The sequence below is a fragment of the Gossypium hirsutum genome, chromosome D11, assembly GCF_007990345.1.
Source record: "Gossypium hirsutum isolate 1008001.06 chromosome D11, Gossypium_hirsutum_v2.1, whole genome shotgun sequence".
Lineage (NCBI taxonomy): Eukaryota > Viridiplantae > Streptophyta > Magnoliopsida > Malvales > Malvaceae > Gossypium > Gossypium hirsutum.
This window is the reverse complement of record NC_053447.1, coordinates 8,651,258-8,676,565: the sequence shown is the minus strand read 5'-3', so window position 1 is coordinate 8,676,565 and position 25,308 is coordinate 8,651,258. Positions and strand designations below refer to the sequence as shown.

The window sequence follows — 25,308 nt, the reverse complement described above, 5'->3', positions numbered from 1 at the left end:
ATCAGCATTAAACTACTGAAGAGTAAAAAGCCACAAGCGCAATTATACAATAATTCCAATGAAATCAGCTTTAAAAGCAGTGCATCCATATACACAATAATCTCGATGGAATAAGCAACAATGAATAAAATAAAATAGCAATTTCAACAGAAATTAATCGGTCACAACTCCGTACCAACAATCTAACCGTCAATAGTTCCAAGCAAAATCAATCATTAAGAGCTCTAAATTGAACTATCCCAAGCATAATTTTCAACACGGCGACTAGAACATGGGCGCTCAATGCCTTGCTAACACAACCAAGGTCTCATTGGCTTCTAAAACAAAAACTACTACTACCAAAAAGGCTTAAAAACAACAACACAACCAGCTTCACATGATGTAGTCTAATAGAGTTCCCAATACTACCCTAGAGTCCACTTTGAAATTTACACAAGATTTCCCTTGCATAACATCATCAAATTAATGCCAAAGCCAGAGAAGATTCATGATTTGATATTATATACATAGAAAGCATAACCAATACACAGTGTAACTTGTAGGAACTAAAACAGGTAACAGTTAAAGGTGACGATTACGCTTAAAAAAGTAAAGAGAAAAGCATGCAGAGGGGTTATTTACAATTGGGAAAAACATTGAGATACATGTACTGCAATTGGCAGATTAATTTAGGTCAGAATTAAAACTCACCCGATATTGGATCCTACGTGATGACCCGAAAAATGCTTCACTCTTTTTTCAATGGATTAAGCTATCAGGAATTTCCAATTTTGTGAATATATTGAAGAGAAAAAGAGAGAGTTTTGGTGTGCGACGCAGATAGGGTTGGGAGGAAATGGGGAAGGGAAATTAGACGCCGAGACTAGAGGAAACGATGACGACAGAATAATCAACAGAAGCAGTGGGAAATGGGAGGAGAAACTGATTAGGACGGAAGAGGAGAGGGTCGGGTAGGGAGGGAGTGTAAAACAGAGAGATGGGGAGGGAGGCTGGACGTAATAGCTAATACAGCGATTTGGGAAGGGATTGGAAAACACGGGAATTTGGGGATTAGGGGTGTAATGTAATACGCGCGTAATACCTATTACAGCGAACCAAACGCCGGAATAGGGGCGTAATGTAATACGCGCGTAATCGTGGCGTAATGGATTGGGTAATACGGCGAACCAAACACAGTGTTAATATTCAATTAATTTGAGATACTAACTTAATCACAAGTATTATATAAGTTACAGTAACTTGGTACATATGATCACAAATTTGGCATCTAAAACGTGCAAATTACTAAAAGTTAAATAAAAATTAATTTTTATTATTTTGTTCGAGTTTTTATATGATAAACAATTTTCTTTTGATATAATGGTAATTTGAATTCAAACTATTTTTGAAATAGACCAATACTCAACCCATAGGCCACAACTTGATTACAACAAACTTATCTTTTTGCATTAACATTTTAGATTCCAAAAGAATTTGATATAGGCTTCCAAAATAATCTTTCACAATTAGTTTATAATAATTCATATTATAGTTTCGTAATATCAATAAGTGATTGAAAAGAATAAAAATGGATTTGTTTTTTTAAGCATTTGGATTAAAAATTAATTTTAAAATTATGCTTAAATACCATCTCTACCCGTGAACAAAATTAATTTCAAACCATAAAACCACCTACTTATTTTTCAAGTCTGTTCTTCGTGCCTTTAAAACGCCATGCAAATGAGAAAAGTTAGGCGGTACACGTTTACGCGCAAAGTTTAACCAATCATATGAAAGAGTAGACGAACAAGAGTTGACTGAGGCTCCCTTTGGATGCAACTGCATCTCAGTGCGTTGGCTGTTTTAGGCTAAAAAAAATTTGCAACTGAAACGTTAGTAAACGCAAGGCTGTTTGGAAAGCATTCTTCAGTGCGTTGAGAATGCATTTCACCTCACCGGAGGCTTAATTTCAGACTGGAGCCTTTTGTTCCAGTGAAAATTGGGTAACTTCAATTGCTTTTTTTCCTCTTTTACCCATATATTCTTCCGTTGCATTCTTCTTCAGGCTTTTCTGATGTTTGGTTACCCTTCTTCTCCCCTTTCCCCTTCCCCTTGGGTTGCAAATCAGTGTTCTTGGATTTTCTGTGTTTCTCCTTTTTTCTAATTGAAATTTTCATTTTTTTCCTTATTTGGTTTTGCATTTTTTTAAAATTCTGTGTTCTTGGATTGACAGGAGCAAAAGTTCTTGATCGGAAGTTCAATAATAAAACTGTCTTGCTTCATTTCCATTATTTATTGCTTGGTTAACATTCTGTAAGGCCTTTGTAATTATGCTTCAATATTGTGTTTCAACTTTTTTTTTGTTGATTATTTTCTAATCTTGAGTTTCCCCTGTTCTGCATCAGATATGCATGTACTATGAGTCCATAATCCATATTATTTCAGTGATAACATGGGGGGTGTACTGAGGACATTGTTATTTGATCCCTCTTTTTTCTTTTTCTCTTATTTAAGGGACTTACATTTGTTATGCTCAGGTGTAAACCTTGATGGAATCTGTTTTCACTTTTCTTTCTCAGAGAGTTTTTACATAGCTTTATGGCTCTGTAATGATGGTCATTGGAGTATATCCGTCCTGTGGATTTCTGATCTAGCATTCTCGTCTCCCAAAAATATTTTAAGTTTTACATTTTTCCTTTTATTTTCACTGGGCTTTGGGAGAGGTTGTTAAAACTTTTGCAAAACCAGTGAACTTTTGTGGTATCTACCAAATTGGTTCAATGCCATTTGCTTATTTTCTTGGCATATGGTGGAAGTCGTGACTCGTGAAAAGCATTAAAAATAGCTCGTTTTAGTATGTATAACCTAAGTTGTCGGATTTTGGATCAATTAATATCCAGAATCAAAGAATCACTGCAAACGTGATATATTGTTCTTATGGTTCCTTGCTATTCTGTAGAATCAGTGAGTTTATTTGCTATTCTATAGAATCGGAGTTGTTCTTATGATCAATGTTGCAAACTTTTGCTTCTAAAGATGCTTGCAGTGGGAATTTTTATTGTTAGACTCCTGTGACTTCTTTTATGACTCTTCAATAGTCTGATCAATAAAGTATTTGTTTTGAATGGTTTTCTTTTGTTGCAAAGGATGGTGCGCAGGATGAATTCAGTTTTATGCTGTATTTTAAAATGCTATGCTGTCTGTATGCTGATCTGCATTTTATTCTCTTGTGTTCTTTGTCTGGTGATGTTCAAATTGTTAGGGAGCTTGTTACAAATTTGTTAACGGTTTTGTTTATTAATGTTTTCTCTGTTCATTATCTTGGCTTTTCTAATCTATTCATCCTTATTCTGCAGCATATTGAAGACTTGACTTAGGAAAAGTTTTCACTGCAACGAGCTCTTGAGGCCTCACGTACATTAGCAGAATCTTTGGCTGCTGAAAATTCATCTTTGACTGATAGTTATAACCAACAGGTTTGTTTCCAAATATTAGATTAGCAGCATTACCGGCTGTCATGGTCATGATATGTTTTTTTTATCAGTTCATCGTGCTTCTCCATTGCAGCACTTTCTGTCATTTCATTATCCTAATTTGTATTCTCAATCCTTCTTAAAAATCTCTTAATTATCTTACATTTACTTTTCTCCCCAGAGAAGCATTGTCAACCGGCTAAAATCTGACATGGAGAGCTTACAAGAAGAAATCAAGGCCCAACTGGTTAGTATTTACTATATTTAGGTACTGGTAGTCACTTCAAATTGTTAGAAATAATTGAATCTCATATAACTACATACCACTTTATGTCATATGGTTAATGCAATGGTGTTTGTATGGCATGTGTCATGTGTGCACATATGCACATTGGTTTAGACTTGTTTGTGCTTAGATAAAGTTCTATCTAAAAATTGAGATACCTACTGCTGTCTATTGCATCTCTGGTGGTACCCATTAACCAAAAAATGTAGTACAAGGAACCCTCTTGAGGTTGTCCATGTCTATACCCTTTGATCTACACTTGAAGGGGCCTTAAGTAGTGCTATCCCAAAGTTATTAAATATTGGGTTTGTTTCGGTTTTATATTCAGGTTGGGCCTCTCAACCTATTGCCTATTGGTTTTAGGTTAGATGCTTAATAACTTTTTATCTATAAAAATGATCCTAAGGCTGGAGCTTGTCCATTTTTCCTGGATTCAATCAATAAGTCTTTGTTTTGAATGGTTTTCTTTTGTTGCAAAGGATGGTGCACAGGATGTTCTTGAACTTTGGCCTGCAATGCAATAGGAAACCAGCAGCAAACCAGCGTGCAGATCGGCATCCAAGCTGAACCAGATAAGCAGCAGCATTTTGTTTATTTTGTTCATTTGTAACTTGATTTAGTTGCAATGTAATTTATACTTAAAGTTAGTAGGAGTAGTTGTTGATTTATGTTTGATGTTATAGCTGGTATGTCAGCTACATTTTGTTTGTAATTCTATCTAGGCTTTAGTCATGTATCTTATACTTGACTCGTTCAAGCTTTTGATGGTTTTTGAACCATGAACAATAAGAAATGAATCAGATATGTTGATGAAGAATTGAACATGTGGTTTCTATTGGATTTCTTCTGAAATTAAGAAATGAATCATTTTTCATTCATCATTGCATTGCTTCATCTTTAGCTCAAATGTGAATCATTTTGCATTTTCTCTTCTGATGAATATTCCAATCTATTGTACAAATACACTAGTGTGATGTTGGAAACAACATGGATCTAGATTTGAATTGTATGCCTTGGGTTTCAATATAAATGAAGCAGAAATTATATATTTAAATTTGATTTATTATATAAATAGTAAGAATGAAATGAAAAGTATAAAAATATTTTGAAAATATGAATGTTACATTTTTAAAAATATTTTATCCAATTTCTGTTGAAATAATGTTTTGATTGATTGTAGGCTAAACAGGGATTTAACAATGCTAATGTTATAAAGTCATATTTTGACGTCTTTAATCTTATATTATAACTCCAATGTTAAACTAAATCAAACTTAAAGTTTAAGTTAATTTTTATCACCCCCAATGTCTTATAATATTGTATTAGTAAAACATTTTAAAGGATTTGGTATGTAGGCAAAATTTCATACAAACATAGATAACGAAATTAGTTCAATTGAGTAACACTGTTAAACCTTCTTGTTAAACTGAGCTGTTCAGTAACTTATGTGCTAGGAATTAGTAAAAACCAGCAGTAGCATATTTATGTAATTGTAATAATTCATTTTTAATTATTTATTATTGAAAATAAATATAATTGTAATAATTTTTAATCATTTATTAATTTTATAATTGTTAAATAATTTTAAAAATTTCTATTATATATCATTTTTAATCTAATGTCCTTAAAAGTCATTTTCTATTTTCACCTCACCGCTACAGCTGCGTTTGAATCCAAACACACACTCCACTGCTGTTTCTAATCTCACTGCTACAATACCCAATCTCACCGCTACAGTAACTAATCTCACCACCACCGCTATTTTTAACCTCACCGGAGCTAAACACACCGCCTATCCAAACTAAGCCTGAGTCGACAAATGAATGCGGTCCGGTTGAGGCGTTCAATTTCAACTAAACCCTTTATTGACCGCCTTCTCTTCTTAGCTTATGTCAAATTCTTAAGGTATTATATATTTTAATATATTAACATTTTACGTCATATAAATCATTTTCAATTTATTTTGATGTGTCATGTTGTATTTCTATGGTGCAATTATATTATCCTCATATAAATTTATCTTGTTTTCTTAACAATTTCATTATAAACTCTAATCATATTTATTTTTCTGACGTAATACTTAGAATTACCTATAACCCTTTCTTAACTCATAAATAGGAGAATAATACGTTTCAAACACATTTGAACCTACATCTCTTACATTAACAATAATACTCATACCAATTTATTTAAGATTCAATCAATAAATTTACCCATATTTCGATGCAAGTGCACAATGTAGAAAAGCAATATACCAAACACCGCTTCTAAAATTGAAATTGCGGTTTAAATACTTTTGAATTTTACGTTTTAAATGGTAAATTATCAAAATATTTTTATTTCTATTCATTATTTGAAATGTATTGAATTTATATTTTACATATCATTATATTAAATTATTTAAATATTATTTATTACTATGTTTAAATTTTTAAAAAAATTATGTGTTATTAACTTTACAAATAATTTATTAATTATTAAAAAGCATTTAAAAGTATATTTTATGAATATTAATTATATTAAAATGTTATTTAAATTAAATTATTTTTATTTTCTAATATTATGTCTAAAATATTTTAACTTTTTCATCGTAATTTTTTACAACAATGTCAAACATTTAAAATCAACAGACCACTTTTTTTATAGTAATTTCTAAAACACTTTTTTTTTTCGAATGGAAGTTTTCAAAATCACTTCTTAATCGCAACAACAATACTAAATTAACCCTTTATGTATACATAATGTGGGTAAGAAAATACGGGATATGAGACTTTGAATGTTAAACATTCATCAAAATTCTCTTGATCATAATATTTTAACATTTTTTTATTGGGATAAAGTCCAAAAATATATGTGAATTTTGGTCCAATATGTAATATTATGCATGAACTTTAATTTTTTACAATTTTATACATGAAATGTTGATTTGTTTCCATTTCACAACCAGCCAACATCATTGTCAATATACATCATTTTTTTTTGTACTACTGATGATTTAAGCCTAGGCTATTCACGAGGAAGGTAAACACCTTGTCAATAAGCTGCAACTTAGCGTTTAATATACTGCTATTTTACATTTACATATTCCATACACAAATTATCATACTTATCTAACATAAAAATACATTAATATATTCATTTCTTTAAATGTATACGATTAAATTAAAATCAAAATTTTATATATACATTTGAACCACCGTCAAAGCTATAAGTGTATAATTGTATTAAATCAAAGTTCATTATCAAATTGTACATTAGCTTAAAGTCCATGGATAATTTTGATATTTATCTCTTTTTATTTTTGTAATTTCTTTTTGGCATGTAATCTATAAGTTAACATTTGATGTGTTAATAGTGTCATCTATACTATATATAAAACATTTGACTGAGTTGGTATTACAAGTCAACCAGGCATCAACTCAATTGAGTAATAACAAAAATACCCTTACTTTACATCATAAATTAAACCATTTTGAGGGTAATATTGTCGGTTTATATCTTTTATATATGAAAATAAAAAAATATACAAATACAATGAAAATTGAACTCAAGTCTCTATAATTTTTAATACTTAAACTTTATCAACCAAAGCTTAATTTATTATTTATATTATTTTTTTATAAACATTATGTTATATAATTCTATTTTTTTAACTAAATGTATCATAATTTAATATAACTTTATGTTTATTAGTAAGGGTTATTATTCTATCAACTACTAGTGGAGTTTTTTAACTCCACACGACACGACGTGTTTGTTTTAATTTATTTTAATTTTTAAATATTCCTTAAAGATACGATTGTGAAAATTTTAACTTAGCTAATTGTGCACCAAATAATTTTATTATGAAGAAATTAAATAATGGTACATTATTATTGAATTTAAACTATAACTTGTCATTTTCTAATTTATTGATATTATAAAACAAATAAAATTGGCGTAATATTGTAATGCAAAAAAGGAAAAGATAAAATAAATGGTGGAGCTTAAAAAGTTTTTAGGGGTCAAAATTAAATTGTATATTATTACAATAATAAAAAATTTATATTCTTAAAATGTTTAAATAATTAAATTAAATTTTATTATTTTTTAGGGATTAAAATATGATTTTATCATTTTAGGAGACATGATTCCCTACAACGCTATCCACCAGATAAAACAAACTAGGCTTGAGTGTCATTAAAAAATTAAAAATAGGATGACCCGAAGACTGGGCTAACGTAGGCTGTAGCCTTTAACTAACCCATCCACCCAAAATAAACGAGCTAATAAGTAAACTCGGTCGAGGCCGCCCAAATTAAGATTAGCGGTATCTATAATTGTTTGATTGGGTGTAATAGGTCATGCGGTTCATAATAAAACAAATATTTGGTTCAAGTGCATAACTCATTACAGGACGGGCCGTGTAAATCTTTATTACAATTGAGATGTTGGTTAATTGCTATTCGATGTAATAATGAACAGAGAAAAAAAATCCCCTCAATGCAAAGCTGATTTGAAGAAATCTACTTTTCAAAAAGCAAAGCCGTAATGATGTTTTTCGTTTTAGTATAAAACTTTGTCCCAGGCTCTGTCTCACTCTCTGTTCGAATTACATTTTATTTGACTTGGTATTCTTGCTTTTGTAATACTACCTTTGAACTATTGTGAATCATGTGATGCATGAATGCATAATTATATATAATTACTTGAAATTTGGTGAAAATATCAATTAACTTTTTTCAATAAAAACACATTCAATCAAGCTCTTGAATTCTCAAATTATATCAATTAAGCCTTTTTTATCAACGTTTTTTTGTCTTTGACCCTTACAGTGTTGATAAGGTCGTTAATAATGTTGATGTGGCACTCTATATTAGTGACTACTGCTGATGTGGTATTGTCGCGTGTATGTCATGCCAGCAAAGTTAATAAGCGTTAACTTTTTCATTCATTTGAAAATAATTTGATAAATAATGTAAGTTCAAGAGTTAAAAGAGACGAAAAAAAATTTAAGGTTAAAATATTTTTTTATCAAATAAAAAGACCAAAAAAATCATTTTACCTTACACCGCCAAAAAAGAAAACAAGGAAGAAGAAAAGGTGAAAGCAATATTAATGAAACAAAGAGTCAAGCCATAAAAACCACAAATTTAGTGACAATTGACATAAAAAAATAATATGGGTGATCCTGCAACTACGTCATTTTATCTTTGCAAAGAATCAAATAACTAATCAACCAAGAACTGATATGGAGAGTTGGATGGGTAAAAAGTGTCACGAGATAGATCTGGAAGAAAAAAAATAACAAAGAAAGGAGAAGAGAAGAGATAGAATTTGAGAGAGAAAATGAAGAAGAAGATACTGAGAATTTGGTTTTCAAATTTCATAACGGTTTTTTCCTCTGTCTATTGGTACTTAAGGAAACCAAATAATGAACTTGGACAACTGGCACTAACACACGCTCAAACCACATCGTTTCATTAAACGGTGTTTCCATCAAAACGAATCATTTAAACGAGTACTAATTCCCTTAACGAAAACGTACCGTACACAGACAAAAGAAATAACAACAACAGTAACAGAATTATCATTAAATCAAAACCCTTTGTTCATAACTCAACTGATAATAAATAATAAGAGGAAACAAAAAGGTTTTGGATTGGGTTTAAAAGTAGTAATTAATAAAATATTTTATATTTGATGATAAAACATTTTCAAACGAGATTTAAAACGTTCAATTTTATTTTTAATGACGCGGCATCATCCGATTTATTAATAATATTAATTCATAAATAAAAGAAATTAATATACATATGAATACGTTTTAGCATCTTATTACCATCAAATTGATGAATTTTACTTCTTTCGTTTGTTTTTAAGTTGAACACTGATATTTTGAAAGGGGCGGTTAAACTTAGAACGGCCTCTATAGCCCAAAAAAGATGCCTGCAAACATGGGTCTCCAATCCATGAAGTGATAGCTCTACAAACTTAGAATGCGTTGAGCGTGAGATGTTCAAACGGTTAATCGAATCGAATTAGAATTAATCGAATTTTTTAATTCTTTAATCATTAATTGGATTAAATTTTTTTCAATAAAAATTAATCGAATTAAAATATTTCAATTAATTCGATCATTTAACCGAAATAATCAAAATTGATATGCTTTTTTTGTTAAAACAAATATAAAACATATAAAAAAATTGATAATGTTCATTTGAATGAATTAATCGAATTAAAACTATATATAGCTTGTATTATTAATTATTAAGTTCGATTAATTCGATTAATTATCTAATTCCGAACCAAATTAATCGATAATCAAATTTTTAAAAAAAATCATTAACCAACCTTCTATTGAATTAAACCGATTAATCAACTAATTAATCGAATCATATCGCAAACCCAATCCTTCCCATTTATAGGTACATCACATGGGCTAAACCCCTACAGTATCCGGATTATTAAGTTTCAAAGCTGTAGAAAATTTATTACTCGGATTTTTTGTTCCTCAGTTTCAAATTAAACAGGTACAATACAAAATAGGATCAAAGGTATTAGCCAAAAGATCTAGAAATTAGCTATTGAAAACTGTTTTTTAAACAAATGATTTTATCCGCACATTGATTTCCTTTCTTATAAATATATTTGAGTGAGTCAATAGATGAAATTAGATATAAGTAATCTTTTAATGAGGCTATTTGTCTAGGCTCGAAGAGGATTTGGACAAAAATATAGGTTCGAAAAATAGGTTTGGACAAAAAAAAATTTGTTTTCTAAACGGGTTAAGTCTTAGATAAGATTTTTTTGTCCGGACCCGACCCAAATTAATTTCAACTTTCTTTCTTGCTGCCATTGCGCTCTTATATTACTACTATTTTGTTGTTATTATTTGAATATTATATAACTCTTGTTTTATTGTTAATTTTGTTGCTATTTAGAGGGATTTACTTGCTAAGTTACAACTATCTTAGTGTTATTTAAATATAAAGAGTTTTTTTTAAATGTATTTTCAATTTGTTGGGAAATATTTATTTTAACATTTTTAGTACATTTGATGTATTGTATTTTTTAAATTTATTTTTATACAAAAATAATCTTAAAAAATTAATACGAACAGATAAGATCAGATTCAAATTTAACATTTTTAATTTGGACTGATTAATTTTTTAAACAGATTTAAAATTTTGCATCAAGAGCAACCTACCATCATTACAATAGGTTAGTGCTAATCTCCAAAAGGCTATCTCATTCTACTTCTTTATTTCATAATATGTAACCTCCCAAACCCGACCTAGACGTTATGGTTAGATTGAGAATGCTACATTAGCCACCGAAATGGCTAAGCTAACTTACGTTATTTTTTAAGACTTTAAATAAACTCAATTTAGATAAAACCGTAATTGTACTTTGAGTTAGCTTAAAAGCATTCATTTATTAGGTTGTGTATGCTTAGAATTCGTTTTATTGTTGACAGTGTTGTTTTAGAAAAACTGTTTGCTTGTCGCTCTTCTTTAAAAAAAAACTCGAAGTTAAACTAATACAGCGAAAAAAAATATTTTTCAAGTCATTTTGGAAAATTAGTTGCCTTATCAATTTGTTTTTCAAAAACAGTTCCTTTGCAAGGTAGTGGAAACTAGGGAACAATATCAAATTTTACTTAAGCCCAATATTATGCATTATCCGATTATTATGCTTGAGTAATCCATACATGCAAAAATCCTCAAAAGAAAAGTTATCAAGTCACAGACTAGAAATAATTAAAAATTACTAGCCAAAACCAATAAAGACTTAATAATACTTGTTCTCCTTTTCTACATTAAAATCATAAATTCTTAATTTCATAGTTAATTAAATACAAATAATCAATGATTGATGGATTTGGATTTGAATAAGATTCTTGTATGATATTACCATTTATAGTTGCTTAACTCCACACCATTCTAAATATAAATATTAAAATTTTCTTAAATATGTTTTATTTTTTAGTTTTTTAAAAAATATTATTTTTATTTAATATTTAATAAAATATCTATTTCTTTTACTTTCATTATATATTTTATTAAAATTTTATTATATTTTTAATATTTACATTATAACATAATAATATATTTAATTTTATATATAATTCAAATTACATATATATAAATAAAAATATTATAAAATTAAAAACAAATTAAATAGAGGTTCAAGCTTTGATTAATACAACATGTGACAACTCATATTTTAAACAAAGTTAATATTTTAATCATTTTTTTATCTTGTTATGGTATTCATCTCTACCCGATTCTCAAACAGATTCAGTTCCCATACCAACCTATAATTCGGTCAGCATGTCCAGCTTACTAATATATAGTTCGCTACCATGCAGTTCGCTTACAGGAGTTCGCATCACCATGCAGGTGAACCCCTACTCAGGAAACACGTGTTCACTTTATAGTAGGATATGTGTTTACCTACATGCGGACCTATCTAATCCTAGTACATCAAATCATGAAACCGTGCCATATAAATAGGAAAATGACTTCCGTGAAGAGGACATACACAAAAGCACTCAACAGAACTCAACATTTTCTCTCATATATCTAGTATTGAAGTTAGGAGCAATGTATCTCAACTTTATTTCGACAAATAACCAACTTTAGAAAATTGGAAAGGAAATTTGATAAAAATATTGATGAATATTTTTGTACGGTAAAGTAGAAAGAAAATTGAAAAGATGAAAATTTGATAGAGTAGAAAAATAGTATAATAGAAGATATAATTTTTCTTTCTAAATTTGCTTGGTAGGAAAGATGACAAATCAACTTTTTCTTCTTGATTTGAATTTTTTTAGGAATAAAATGCTGAAAATCAAGAGGAAAAAATTGATTTGTTAGGATAGGAATGGCGTGGAATCATAGTTTCATACGGTCTTTTTTCCTTTTCAACTAATACACATCAATCTCTCGGTTTCTCTTCTCTTCTCGTTATAATTTAGAATGATTTGATTTTATGAATTAGGATAGCAAATGATAGTTTCTTATTTTCTTTCTTCTCAATTTTATTTCTTACTATTACCAAGTGCACTTAAAATTTATTTATTTTCGTAATCTGTGTTTTTTATTTTTTTTAATTTTCCCATCACCCAAGCATATCTATCCTATTAATACCAATTAATTAAATAACTATATATAATTTAAAACAAACAAGACTATTGAAACAAAAATAATAATATACAATACTAAAGTAATGAATAGAATAATTAGAAAGGTCATCCCTGGGAATTATTTAGTGTAAACCCCTCATAGATGTAGTTGTGGATGTATCATTGTATCTCTTTATTTAAAATCTTGATCAAGATATCAATTTGAAATATAAAGCTAGTTTTTTTATAGGCAAAATTGAAGGGGGAAAACAATAGAATATTCCAATGGCTTCTGATAGGTTAGTTATGTGGGTAGGTAAGTGCAGTTCCCCGGTAAACAAATGATGAATATCGATGCCTGCAAGCAAAGAAAAACATATATCATGCATCCATGTATATTATTTGGGATGAAAACAAACGAAGCAGTAGAAAACAGAGAGGAAAGCAAGGGGAGAAAAGAGAAACGGAGCTCCCTTCACCCCAATACCTAAAAAATCAAGGTAATGACGTCTCCTAGTTCATGCAAACCCTTAGCTTGCGCATCCTCGGCCTGGCTGTCGATGTTTAATGCTGGCTAAACTACGCATCCAGGGGCATCCATGAACTAGCAGCCGTATTTTACCACCCCTTCCTTTTAGGTTCGGAGTTCAGAGAGCCCCGTAATTGGTTCCCACTTTCCAACCCTTCAAACTCAAACCATATATGTTTTATGTTGTAGAGAACTTGTGAAGTTACATGGAAAATGGAATGTCCTTTTATAGGCCAAAACATGAGGATAAATGGAGGAAAGAGAGGAAATTTGGGTAGACGAGTTAGTGATTTTAAGAGAATCAACGAATAAGAATATTTTGTCTGCAAAATTGATTAAGCCAAGATTAGTGGTGATGAAAAAGCATATTTTTTTACCATGAGTTATCATTATTCGCTGAATAACATCTATTATTGTTTCTCCATGATTAACAAATTAAAAGTGGGATATCTTTTAATTTCTTAACAATTGTTTAGGCCAACATATTTCTCAGTTTGTGCAGTGATGAAGTAGCTAATGAGGATTTGGTTTCTCTAATTGGGGCCGGGTACCTCCATTGTTGCTGCTTAAACTGTCCTTTTCATTAATACGAAGTGATTAAGATTTGAAAAAGATTGAAGCTTTAATGTGGGTCAATATTATATATTAGCTTGGCCTTCTCCAATGTTGTTCTCTTACATGCACTATTGATTAATTGAATGGCAGTTTAAACTTTTGAAATAACCTATATGTTGAAAGAAGTACAGCTTATTCTTTAATAGCTGCTTGCTTTCCAGAGTGGTCCACTACATAAAAGCATACAAATATGTTTAAAATTCATAGCTTCCCCCCCCCCTGCTTTTGTTTATTAGTGCCTATAAATTCAATGTTTAATGCCGTTTACGATTGCAACTTTTGGTCGGATTCTGAACTGCTTTTGCTTTGTTTAATGCCTAAAAAAAAGTACAATCTTATTCTCTCATGGTCAAAAGCAACAAAGAAAGAACTATCAAATTTTAAAGTTCTGTTTTTTTTTTAATTGATACCACTCACGATATATATCTTATACAGGCACAGATTATCAAATAAATTTTGAACTCTGCGTTAGAGGATTCTTTTGCTTCGGTGGCAGGCATTATAAATTAAAAAATGGAGCATCGTAGAGGTTGTAGAGGTGACCGAGAGAAAGATTAGAGTAGACCTTTAAGAACTAGTGTTGTGGTAGGTGATAGTGATAAAACTAAAAGCAATATGGGAATGAAGTCTATTAAGGGACCAGCAATCTACTTGATCAATGCTATCGTGGGATAACATTTAATTTCTCATTACAAGTCTAATTCCAAGATTACAGGCCCAAAAAAAGAAGGTTAGTGTACAATCTTTTTTATAAACTAGCACGAAAACCCTCGATCCTGAGTGTCTCAACCAACCACATCTAAAATCAAGCCTGGCTTCAGCTCTTTGCAGCTTTTGCACGAGATTGCTGCCCTTCTAGTCTTGCTTCTAGTAGTTTTGCTTTTAAGGTATTCTCCTTAAAGCCCGGGGGCAATTTCAGACAAGAATCTGACTTTTCGAAATCAGGAGATGTCAACTTCGAGACCCACTGTCGAACTGGACTAGCGCGACTTTTGGATACACATTGGAATGATTCTTCCCTCAAGCTACACTCAGGATGAACTTTGTCACCTTCCGAGGATAAGGAATGATTTCTCATTAGCCTATCAAGCACATGACTTGAGCTCATTCCGTGGGATCCATTCCGTTTGACTTTATTATCATGTACAGGTGCTCCGGTAGCCATTTGTCCTTCAAACTGCCCTCGGAAACCATGGAATCTACTGCTCTTGATGGCATCTCGAGACCATGCCTTTTTCCTAGATGAAATTCGGTTTCCTAATTCTTCACGATGACTTACCAAAGCATTGTCCCCATGAAGTTTACAGTTCCCCTTGCTTTGGACTCTGTTGGCAGTTTTGTGCAGTTCATAACACTGTGAGCCGCTGCCACTGGAATATGCTTCATCAGCTGCACCTTGAGGGGCACTAACAGCTTCATTTAATGGAAAGGATTCTAAAGAATGTTGATGTGAGCAATTCCCTTTAAGATCACTTTTCCTTGACCCAGTGGAGCGTTTGGCTTCAAGAAAAGTTTCTATATCGAGGCTTAACTTGTCAACAATCGAATTCTTTTCTGCAAGATCAGTTCGACCTTCAGCAAGCTTCATTTGCATCCGCTCATCGAGCCATGCCTCTGAAATATGGAGAATTAGCCGCTCAGGGTTTTCCCCGTCAATGTGATCAATCTCGTACTTGTGCTTAAGGAACCGCAACTCCTGTTCGTATTCCCTTATTCCTCTAGCAAACTCATCGCACAAGTTCTCCAACAGAATTCGTGCTTTTCTCTCCCTCTCAAGTTCTTTGAAAGCATTAGCAAAAGAAGATCTTACCTCAGAGAGTTCTCGAGCTAGCTTTCGGTGCATGCTTTCAGAGCGCTTCCTTAACCTCCTCTCGTTTTCCAGCTCATCTCTCACTGGCTGAACAGCAGCTTTGATTCTATCTTGCTCTTTGTTCTTCCTAACAAGTTTATCCTCCGTGACTTGCTTCATGAAATTGTCCATCTCTTGCCTTTCTGTTTGCTTTTCTTGCAACAACTCTTTGATCTGACCCCGAGAATGATCCAGTTCCATTTTCAGGGCATTTACCAATGACATGTTTGATACATGCTGTTCTTCAAGAGCCCAGATTCGGTTGAGTACCTTGAGCAACTCCGTCGATGTCTTAAGGCTATAACCTGATCTTTCAGTCCTTCCCTGAAAATCCAAAGAACTCGAAGGTGCGATTGCAGAGTTATAAGGTGCTATCTGCAAAGAACACAGTTATGAATCCATTAAGTAATAGAGTTGCAGTAAAATGGCTTTATATGCCAATCCGTTACATGAGGAAGCATAACCAAAACAAAGAACTGTAAGGTTGATTGTAAACATCAACTTAATATGATTTTTCATTTTCCACTCTCTGTTGAAAAGGTTATCTCTTGATGGAAGATTTGGTCTATTAGTTGCATCTTGATATGGCACTATTAACACGGTAGAAGTTTTTCACACCCCATGGGGGTCTATGGAGGTTTTGGTCATGTACTGGGAAGCTCAAGGAATATTGTCTGTTTCTACTGAAAAGAAAAGGTAGTGTCCTTTACGACTGAGGTTAAGGAGATAGCTAACAAGAGACACTGACATTGCAAATGGTTGTTTTGTTAGTTTGAAGCAAAGAAACCAATCTACAGATTATTGTGGATAGATGTTAACCTCCAGTGAGCTTCCACAACTTGCAGGAGATACATACTGTGGAGCGTGGCCATTTTGTTCAACTGATCGACGGTGTTGCATCAGTGATGCTGCAATGTGCCTCCTCGAGCTACTTGCACTTGCTGGCTGACATTAGATTCAGGGAAAATATTAATTATATATAGAACTAGACAAAGGTGGGCATCTATTTGATTAAACAAGAGATATTTGGGAAACACATACTGTATGGAATAAGATCAACAAGCCAAATTGTAGAGAAGGCAAACCAATTTTTAGTTTGCAACTAAAAGGCAAATGAATCTCAAACATATATACCAAACAATAAAACCAGTAAAAGAACCAGTCAAGCAGCAAAGAAAGCAATTTTCACTGACACAACATTAAACTGTTTAATGATGTTTAAAGCTACACTAGACAGACTTTAACTATTACACAACCTGATACATGAAGAGACAGCATTAATCAAAATACATGGCTTTTCAGTTCACACAGGCCATAGATGAGCAGCAATAGAAATGGTGATTAAAGCAACTTGAAGTGAAATTTAAAGAGGAAAAAGAAGAAAAAGCAGGCATGTTTTACCCTTAGAGCATATGTGTGCGCCCCACGGAAGCAACAGGAAAACCAGACATGAGACAGCTAAGAATCTCAACCATTAGTGTCAACAAGAGGCAAAAATGTTCAGAATTCACAGCAAAGAACAAGCAGAGTAAAGCAAAAGAAGGGTTATGACGGACAGAGAGCAACGAGAAACATAAGACAAGGGACAGCAAAGCAAGCAAACAATTAGAATCTAAAAAAGGCAAAACCTTTTTCTTTCTTTTAACAAAGAACATACATAAACAAATAAAAAATTGAACCCCACTTAAACTACCCAAAGAACCGCCAAAGCATTACACGAAAATTCAAACAAAAGCTCAAAACTTTAAAATTAAAAACATTTCCTTTTTTTTTTCAATCTTTACAGTTACTTGAAAGAAATCAAGGGAGTACCTGAGGAAGGGGAGTGGCAGGAGGATCAACAGCAGTATCAGAAGCCTTGTCATGGTGTATGCGATGCTTAGAAGCTCCTTTGCGCGTACTGGGAAGTGGGTAGTGAGGATGAAGTTCCCAAAGGTTGGCACATAGTTTTCTAGCTGAAACAAAAGGTCCAGTGGGAAGTTGAAGGAACTCAGGGTTAGTAGCATTTTGAGAAGGGAACTCGAGTCTCCAAATAGGTGAAGGAGTTGAGGGGCCAGCCCTTTTCCCTACCAGGATCCCGCCTTTCAACTTTTTCACCATGAAATCTTGATTTTCTCCTTCACCCTCCACACCTTTTTCTTTTCTTTCCATCACTGTGTGCGTTCTTCTCACTCTCTCTCTCTCTCTTTTCAAAATTTCAAACAATGGGTTCTTTCTTCACTCATTCTCCTCGGTTTGTCACTCTTTTTAGTAATGGGTTCTAGGGTCATGGTTCTTCTCTTCTTTGCTTTGTCTCTCCTCGCAGTTTTGGTCAGCCTCCCAAGACTCGAATTTTCATCGCTACTTGTGGTTGTGGTCATGTGCGGTTCTCCCTTGCTTTGTTTCTCTCTCTCTCTCTTTTCTATTATTTTCCCCTTAATTGAATTTGCCCCTAATTGAGGACTTTTTTATTTTTGGCCTGACCTTAATTCAGGACTGACACTTGTAAGTATCATTCATTGCCTTTGGATTCCCTTAATTCTAGGACATTCACCCATCTATATCCATGTGTGTTTTCATGGCTGTTTATTCATCTATGTTATACACTAGCAAAGAGTGGATAATAAAATTAATGTAACTTTTTTAGTTGATATTTAATTTTTGAAAATAATTTTTACCCTTTTTTAATAAAAAAAACGTTATCTAAAGAAACCAATTATTGAACTCTTTTTGTTAACATACTATATATAGATACGACACAGTCGACAGAATAAAAGGAAACAGCATAACTTGACGTCTAAGTTTTACTTTTATACATTTAAAAGAAAAAAGGAAACGCCCACAGTTGAGTTAGAATGCCATTTTCAAAGTCAAAACATAAAAGTGTCTCCTCTTTATTAATTCATTATTTAAACACACACAGAAAAGGAAATGGTGTAGATAAGAGAAATACACCGTCGTTTAATTAAAATGTAATATGGATTCAAGTCACCGTTATTGTTATGTTTGTTATTCAACCAAAAAATATCTATAAATAAATAGCGAAAATAAGAAGAAACGTAACCATGCCATTTGAGTGAAATGAAGGTAAAATGTGGAGGTGCAATGCAATGATGGCCAAAATACTCATAGGGAAGAATAAAAAGATGGTGAAAAGCCATGCGGCTCACGCACAGACAAAACACAAACATAGCATCATCTACCTAAAGCTATAAGCAAATATTATAGGGATAGATAGGGTCCAATAAACCCTGTGCTTCCTCTTCCTATACTCTGCTGCACACTCAACTGTACTAGATTCCTCTTCCAAACAAAGGGTTTTTTTTATTAAAAAAAACAGCTTATCTGAAGCCAGAAACTTTGTTGTACGACCTATAATTGTCTTGCAAGCAATGCATATCTAATACCTGATCCTCCCAAATCCACCAAAATTTGTGGTCCCATATCTTCCTCTCTAACAAAAACTGTGGTTTTTTAACCTTGTACTCATTCATTTTTAATAAAGGGTTCTAATTGTAATTAAAAAATATTATAATTGTCGAGTTTCGACTGTCAAAATCTAATTTCATTAGTTAGGAGACTGAGAGTTTCTGATTTTGCCACCAACAAAATAAATCATATGTCCAACCCTTAGTCTATTCATTGAAGCATATAAAGTACTGTTAGGCGAATATCGAAATAAACGTGACATTACGGAAAACCTGCAAATGCTTGAACCAAGATAAATGATGATTATGATCAGTCTAGTAAATTAAACAACGTCTTTATTTGTACTGCATATTAAATTCCATATGGTTTAGAAACCTACATGCCAGAATTCGTTTTTTACCAGTCAATTAACAAATCGAAGACTATAGTTTAATTTGTGGAATTACAAGACGACAACACATGGATTGATATACCAGAGATGGACCACTTTAAAAAAAAAAAGTTATTTCTATCTTTTATCTTAATTGAATGTGGTCCTGATTATAAAGCTCATGCAGTTTTACATTATAATATAAGTTCACCACATTCCAGAATACAATTAATGTCATTCAAATATATATACCATTAATGCCCGACATGTAAATGATAAAACATCCCTCACCCTACTAAGTTGATGCCATCATTTATCACATACATAGCCAACCACATATGATGCCATCACATGAACCAATGAATGTTCATCTAGTGAGTTAGGGTTTTCTGTTTTCATAGAGTGCATGATTTTTTGTCCTTACATTTATCAGAAGCTAACCCTAATATGATGCCATAAGGCACCATTGTTTCTTTTGTCCCTTACATGGTTAGGGTTGAGCGCAAGACATGCTGAACAAATTTTCATTATTCCCTTGCATGATCTCCATTTGCAACCTAAAACGTGCACATTCAGTTAGGTGCAGCAAAATTTACTAAGATTATGGTCCAAGAAACTTGACAGGAGCCCCTCAACTCAAGCTTGCATTTTTGTGTCAGAGGAACCCAATGCAACCCCACAACCACGATCTTTATGATAGAATGCTTGTGCTTTCGGCTGGAGCTGGACCATTAGTAGTGGGAGAAGGAAAATTTCGTGTCCATTGGCGTCCGGTTGGCTCAGTTGGACTCAGTGTTACAGTTAAGTTGGTTTGGGTTATTGTTAGTTGATCCAAATTTATTTCCATTTGGACCGCTTTCCCTTTCCTTGGGCCTTAAATTGTGCCACCTAACTCAACTCACTCAAGGCAAAGCAAAAGCAGTCAAATTAAGATGCGTTTGATTGCTTTAATTGGCAAAGGCATGCCTGGGGCACGTTTAACAGTGTTGTGTCGAGTTGTTAAACCCTTGTATTATTTTATCTGACAGTCACACAACCTAAAGCAAAAACCATGACTCTTGCCAAATTTAACCTTTCTAGGTTTCTAAGACCAAATTTTAATTGGAAGACAAAATATGAAACGGTGGGAATTATGGAACACGCTAGACGACAAAGTTGGAAGAAAATTCTCTTTTGTATGTTTTAAGGAAAGAGTACAAAACATCCGTTTGCAATAATAATAATAGTAATCCACGACAGAAGAATCAGAATATATGCAAATGCAAATAGCCAGCTCTGCTTCTGCACAAATCCACAAATCTCTATAATAAAATAATAACGATACTCAATTACGATATGCAGTGGGGTTCCACACAAAAACCACAAGAAGAAAAATGCCTGGCAGGGTAACCGATAGATTTCACCTCTTTTCCCTGTGGTTCGATTACCACTTCTTTAATGCAAAGTAAATGAAGGTTCGATGTTCAAATTTAATGGCATTCCCAGCTTAACATAAACTGTAGGTGATGGGAGGGTAATAAAAGAGGCAGCAGGCAAACAGTAAATTCTCTACTCATCAATACTCCAAAAATGACTGAAAAATCCTTGTATCAGAGACAAAGTTATTAATCTGCAGGTAAAAGATTTGGCAATGCAAAACAATTACTAATATCTTCAATTTTCATAAATGACCACCTTTACCCGCTGTGTGATTTTCTTTTGGACAGTGATATAATTCATAATAACTCAAAATAAAAGCCAAAGGGAAAGAGCCGAAAAAGGAAAAAGGAATGGTGGGAATTTGGGATGAATTACCCTCAAACCAATCAGAAATCAATTAAGGAGCAAATTCGAGTCTAGGTTCAAAGCAAAAACCAGTGAAAAGCTGAAGAGGGAACTTCTTTGATACCGGACACTTCTGCGCCCATTTCCATAGTTTCTGATTCATGTCGAAAACAAGAAGAGCCGGAGCACCATAGCTCTGGATATATATGAGATCATCTGCACCGCTGCTAGCAAAAACATCATCCAATTCACCAAATCCTTGGAAATACTTATGGGGCATACGAGCAACCTCATTCCAATTCCTCCCCTCAAGAACCCAGATTCCAATCCCCTTGATTATATCAGGCCGGTCTTGCTTCCCCATACCTCCAACCACGACCAGCTTTTCCTTTAGGTTCATCAGACGACCGCAAGAAAGAGGGCCAGGCACTGGAATAAAACTCCTCAACAACGGAGATGATCGACCAGAGAGACTATATGTAACTAGACCATGCCGGTTTTCTGGTGTGCCACCCCCAGTTGAGTATATCAGAAAGTATAAAATCCCATCACAGATCACACTTTCATCTCCACCCCTCCATCCTGTCAAAACCTCAGTCAAGGAGGTTGCCCACATCCTAGTTTCCGAATCATAAATATGAATTGAAAGGTCCCATTGGAAAAAATTCCCAGGAACTTGTTTAGACTTCACAACAGATACAGTATAATTGTGTGACGTCCTGTTCACTGAGATCGACAGCGCACTATAATCAGGGAATTTCGGACCAGGGGGATCCTCGAGCTTCTTGCAATGTTTGGTGACTGGATTGCAGACATGCAACTCGCTTCTACTGTCATTGTCCATGAAACAAACCAAGCCACATGATGAAGCAATAAACCAGTTAGGAGTCTGAATGCAAGGCAGTTCAATGCCGTACCACTTTCGAAGGATCGGGTCATAGGCATAACCAACCGGTTCATCAGAGCTAGTAAACATAAAATACCAAGGCTTTTGCGATAAAACATTCGAAAAGTTCCATAGGAACCTTTTGGAACTGACAATCTCATGCCACCTTCTACAAACAGAACCAGCTCGAAAAATGCTAGCAACGGGGAGAAAAGCCAAGATCCGTTCTAACAAGTCGTCAGGTAGGATTAAGTCCACAGAAACCGCAGTTGTTTCTTTGTTACCTTCATCAATAAGTTCCGAAAACGAATCTAAGCCACCAACTTCTTTTGACATGTCATCAAAGCAATGGCTGATCCATGAAGTCTCTCCCTTCATGATGAAGAACAGCTAAAGAAAATTCCTGAGAATTCAACAAAAACAACAACAAATTTCTTCACAAAATCAAACCAAGCAGGTAAAGAGAAAGTAAATGGGAATCTATCACCACATAAAGCAAGAAATCATAAAGAACTAATTAAAAATCTTAGGCCATGTCCAAACACAAGGGACCTGAACATATATAACAGATTGATATAAGAAAGGCATGACAAAAAATTTATTCATGCCTTATTATGAAGCATACTACAAAATCGACGAGAAAGCAAAAAGTACTGGAAGCACATTGGGCTAATTTTAAAGAGGAAAGGACGAAAAGGACGATTAAAATGTGACATATTGTATGGAAACATGACTGTATAACTGTATTAAGCTGCCTAGCATAAGAACATGAAAGAACAAAAAAACAAAACCCATGACTTGAAGCTTGAGGAAGGAAAACAATTCAATAAAAAAAAAAGGGTTTTAGAACTAGGGGATTACATGCATGCCAATAAAAGGATTTGGCACCAAGTTCACACAGCCAAAAAAACCTCAGATGAAGGGAGAAAAAAAGAAACATAAAAATTTAAGGCATCTAATCATCTGTATCATAGCTAAGACACATACTTAGAAGGAGATACAAACGATTAAGGGAACAAATCAACCAACATATTAAATTAATGTTACCTCAAAAGGAGGACAATGCCAGAATTCTGATCTCTAAGAGGGAGATAATATCAAACACAGGAAAATCAATCTAACTGCATCAATAAATTAAAAAAAAAAGACCTTATCATTGGATATATACAGAAGCAAAAACAGAAAAATGTGAATCATTTGTTACTTAAAAAAAGGAGAAAAGCATTTACAGAGAGTAACATCAAAGTTATATAAAAAGGAAACACTTTTTTTAACCAGATTTCTCGCTAGAGTAAGAGAATTTAATCCAAAACAAATTATGTTCTTTTCAGCTAAATAAACAACCTTTCGTGAATTTAGCAAACCCCCCCCCCCAAAAAAAAAGAAAGAAAAGAACAAAAACGTTTTAAGAATAAATAAATAATGTTAGGTAAAAAGAAAGAAGGATTAGGCCATCCTTACCTATCAATCAAACATCAAAGGTGAAAACCCCACATAACTAAAAGAATCAACAAGCATCACCAACTAAACCAAAACACCATTACATTGAAGACAGGGAAACGGATCAATAAAAAAAAAGTGAAAATTTTTCTCCCAGAAAACATGCTCACGAGCCTGTAGTGGAGCTGATTCCGGGATAACTGAAGAAATGGGTGTTGGTAGATTCAGATAAAGTTTCAAGATTTAACAAAAAGACAAAGAAAAATCATGCTCACATGAAAAAAGAAAAAAAACTGATCATTGGCAGTGAAATATAACTTCAAAAATGAAATATTTAAAGAAGATTAATGGAGACAATATGTAATTTCTTTTTTATTTCCCCTTAAAACAACAGGGAACAATGAAGGGGTTACTCCTGATTCGGCTCATAATAAACTCCTGAGCAAAACCCATTGAAGAGAAAAGAGATTTTGGTTTCGGTTTTTCTTAGCAGTGTTTTTTAACAAACAATAGAAAAAAAAAACGATAGGCAAAGGAATGAAAGAGAGAAACCGGTTTATGTAAAGGATGCTATGTTCATGAATATTTTGAGTACTGACAGAGAAAGTAACAAATAAACGGAGAGTGGTAAGGGAGCGCGTGTGGCGCGTGGAATCTCTTTTTTTTTCTTCTCTCTCTTTTTTGAATTTTCTCCTTTTCCTTTTAGTCTAAAAAAATGACAACAACGAAATAAGTGTGGGTGGGGTGGGAAGGTATGAAAGTTTGAGGTGTCTTCAAGCAAGATGTTGATTTTATTGATAGGATAGGAATAAATTATTATATCATTTTAGAAAAAGTAAATAAAATATTATATTATTTTTTATTCCTAAAATGACTTTATATAATTGTTTTAATTAAATATTTAAATAGTATTATTGAATTAATGTCGCATTAATATACTTATATAAAATTTTGTTCATATTTCTTCAAAAAAAATTTCACTTAAAAATTAATATAAATTAGTTATTATCGCAGATATTGGAGGGGGAGGTTAACAATGTGTTTGAATCGTATTCAAAACCACCCTATCTTAATCCAATATAAGTTTTTTTTTAATGAAGATACTATTTTTAGAATAATTTTTTTCTTAATAAGTATTATTACAATATTTCATTTTTAAAATCGGTGTTCATTTACATTATATGCAAGTCCGTTTTTGGGAGCTGCTTGAGAGTGCAGCCGCCTAGAGCTCAAGCTTGGGAGGGGCCTAAAAAATATTTTTCCAGCTTTTAATATGAAAAAAATAATAATAATTTAATTAATTGTTTAGAACTTTCAAATTTTCACCATAAATATTTTATCTCTTAAGGTTAAAAAATTTTTCAGTTTTTATTATATTAGATTTTATATATATTTTTTAAATGGCTCAATTTATTGTATGTCAAAAAACAGCCTGATTATATATTTATTTATTTATTTATTTATTTATTTAAAGTAAGAATAAGATCATTTAATAATGAATTATTACACAGATGGATTAACGAACGGATAAAGAAAACAAAAGTAAAATCTCCCTTCTAAAAAGTAAAAACTAAAAATTAATGCTTGCAAAAAAAAAAAA

At 32.7% G+C, this 25,308-nt stretch overlaps 2 protein-coding genes and 1 long non-coding RNA gene across 8 annotated transcripts; 1 reads left to right on the top strand and 2 right to left on the bottom strand.

The window, feature by feature from the left end:
* Positions 1-1,828: 1,828 nt before the first annotated feature.
* On the top strand, positions 1,829-4,616 carry LOC107923093 (uncharacterized). 2 transcript variants are annotated; one of them, XR_001691519.2, is made up of 5 exons: positions 1,837-1,982; positions 2,213-2,292; positions 3,336-3,455; positions 3,634-3,699; positions 4,218-4,616. It is a non-coding gene; the product is annotated as an uncharacterized lncRNA (long non-coding RNA). The 2 variants fall into 2 exon arrangements; XR_001691517.2 differs by lacking the exon at positions 2,213-2,292 and having other exon boundaries at positions 1,829-1,982.
* A 10,023-nt stretch (positions 4,617-14,639) lies between these two features.
* Positions 14,640-18,384, bottom strand: LOC107924532 (uncharacterized protein At5g41620). Of its 2 annotated transcripts, XM_016855025.2 has the most exons (4): positions 17,653-18,283; positions 17,242-17,298; positions 16,660-16,785; positions 14,640-16,215 (listed from the first exon to the last, which is right to left on the bottom strand). In XM_016855025.2, the coding sequence occupies exons 1-4, from the start codon at positions 17,989-17,991 to the stop codon at positions 14,809-14,811; spliced, it is 1,929 nt and encodes a 642-aa protein (XP_016710514.2). In that variant the 5' UTR covers positions 17,992-18,283; the 3' UTR covers positions 14,640-14,808. The 2 variants fall into 2 exon arrangements, with proteins under 2 accessions (XP_016710514.2, XP_016710515.2); XM_016855026.2 differs by lacking the exon at positions 17,242-17,298 and having other exon boundaries at positions 17,653-18,384.
* A 2,769-nt stretch (positions 18,385-21,153) lies between these two features.
* LOC107924190 (F-box/kelch-repeat protein At3g61590) lies at positions 21,154-24,467 on the bottom strand. 4 transcript variants are annotated; one of them, XM_016854518.2, is made up of 3 exons: positions 23,730-24,429; positions 23,316-23,389; positions 21,154-22,671 (listed from the first exon to the last, which is right to left on the bottom strand). In XM_016854518.2, exon 3 carries the CDS (start codon positions 22,644-22,646, stop codon positions 21,435-21,437), a length of 1,212 nt encoding a protein of 403 aa, XP_016710007.2. In that variant the 5' UTR covers positions 22,647-22,671; positions 23,316-23,389; positions 23,730-24,429; the 3' UTR covers positions 21,154-21,434. The 4 variants fall into 4 exon arrangements, with proteins under 4 accessions (XP_016710007.2, XP_040961846.1, XP_016710008.2 ...); XM_041105912.1 differs by lacking the exon at positions 23,730-24,429 and adding an exon at positions 23,613-23,633; XM_016854519.2 differs by having other exon boundaries at positions 23,316-24,467.
* Positions 24,468-25,308: the final 841 nt, after the last annotated feature.

Coding starts and splice junctions, on each gene's coding strand:
- LOC107924190 (XM_016854519.2), bottom strand. CDS start 22,646: ATGAAGGGAGAGACTTCATGGATCAGCCATTGCTTTGATGACATGTCA.
- LOC107924532 (XM_016855025.2), bottom strand. CDS start 17,991: ATGGAAAGAAAAGAAAAAGGTGTGGAGGGTGAAGGAGAAAATCAAGAT. Junction 17,299..17,652: donor CTGCCACTCCCCTTCCTCAG/GTACTCCCTTGA, acceptor TGAGATTCTTAG/CTGTCTCATGTCTGGTTTTC. Junction 16,786..17,241: donor CGCACACATATGCTCTAAGG/GTAAAACATGCC, acceptor ATCTAATGTCAG/CCAGCAAGTGCAAGTAGCTC.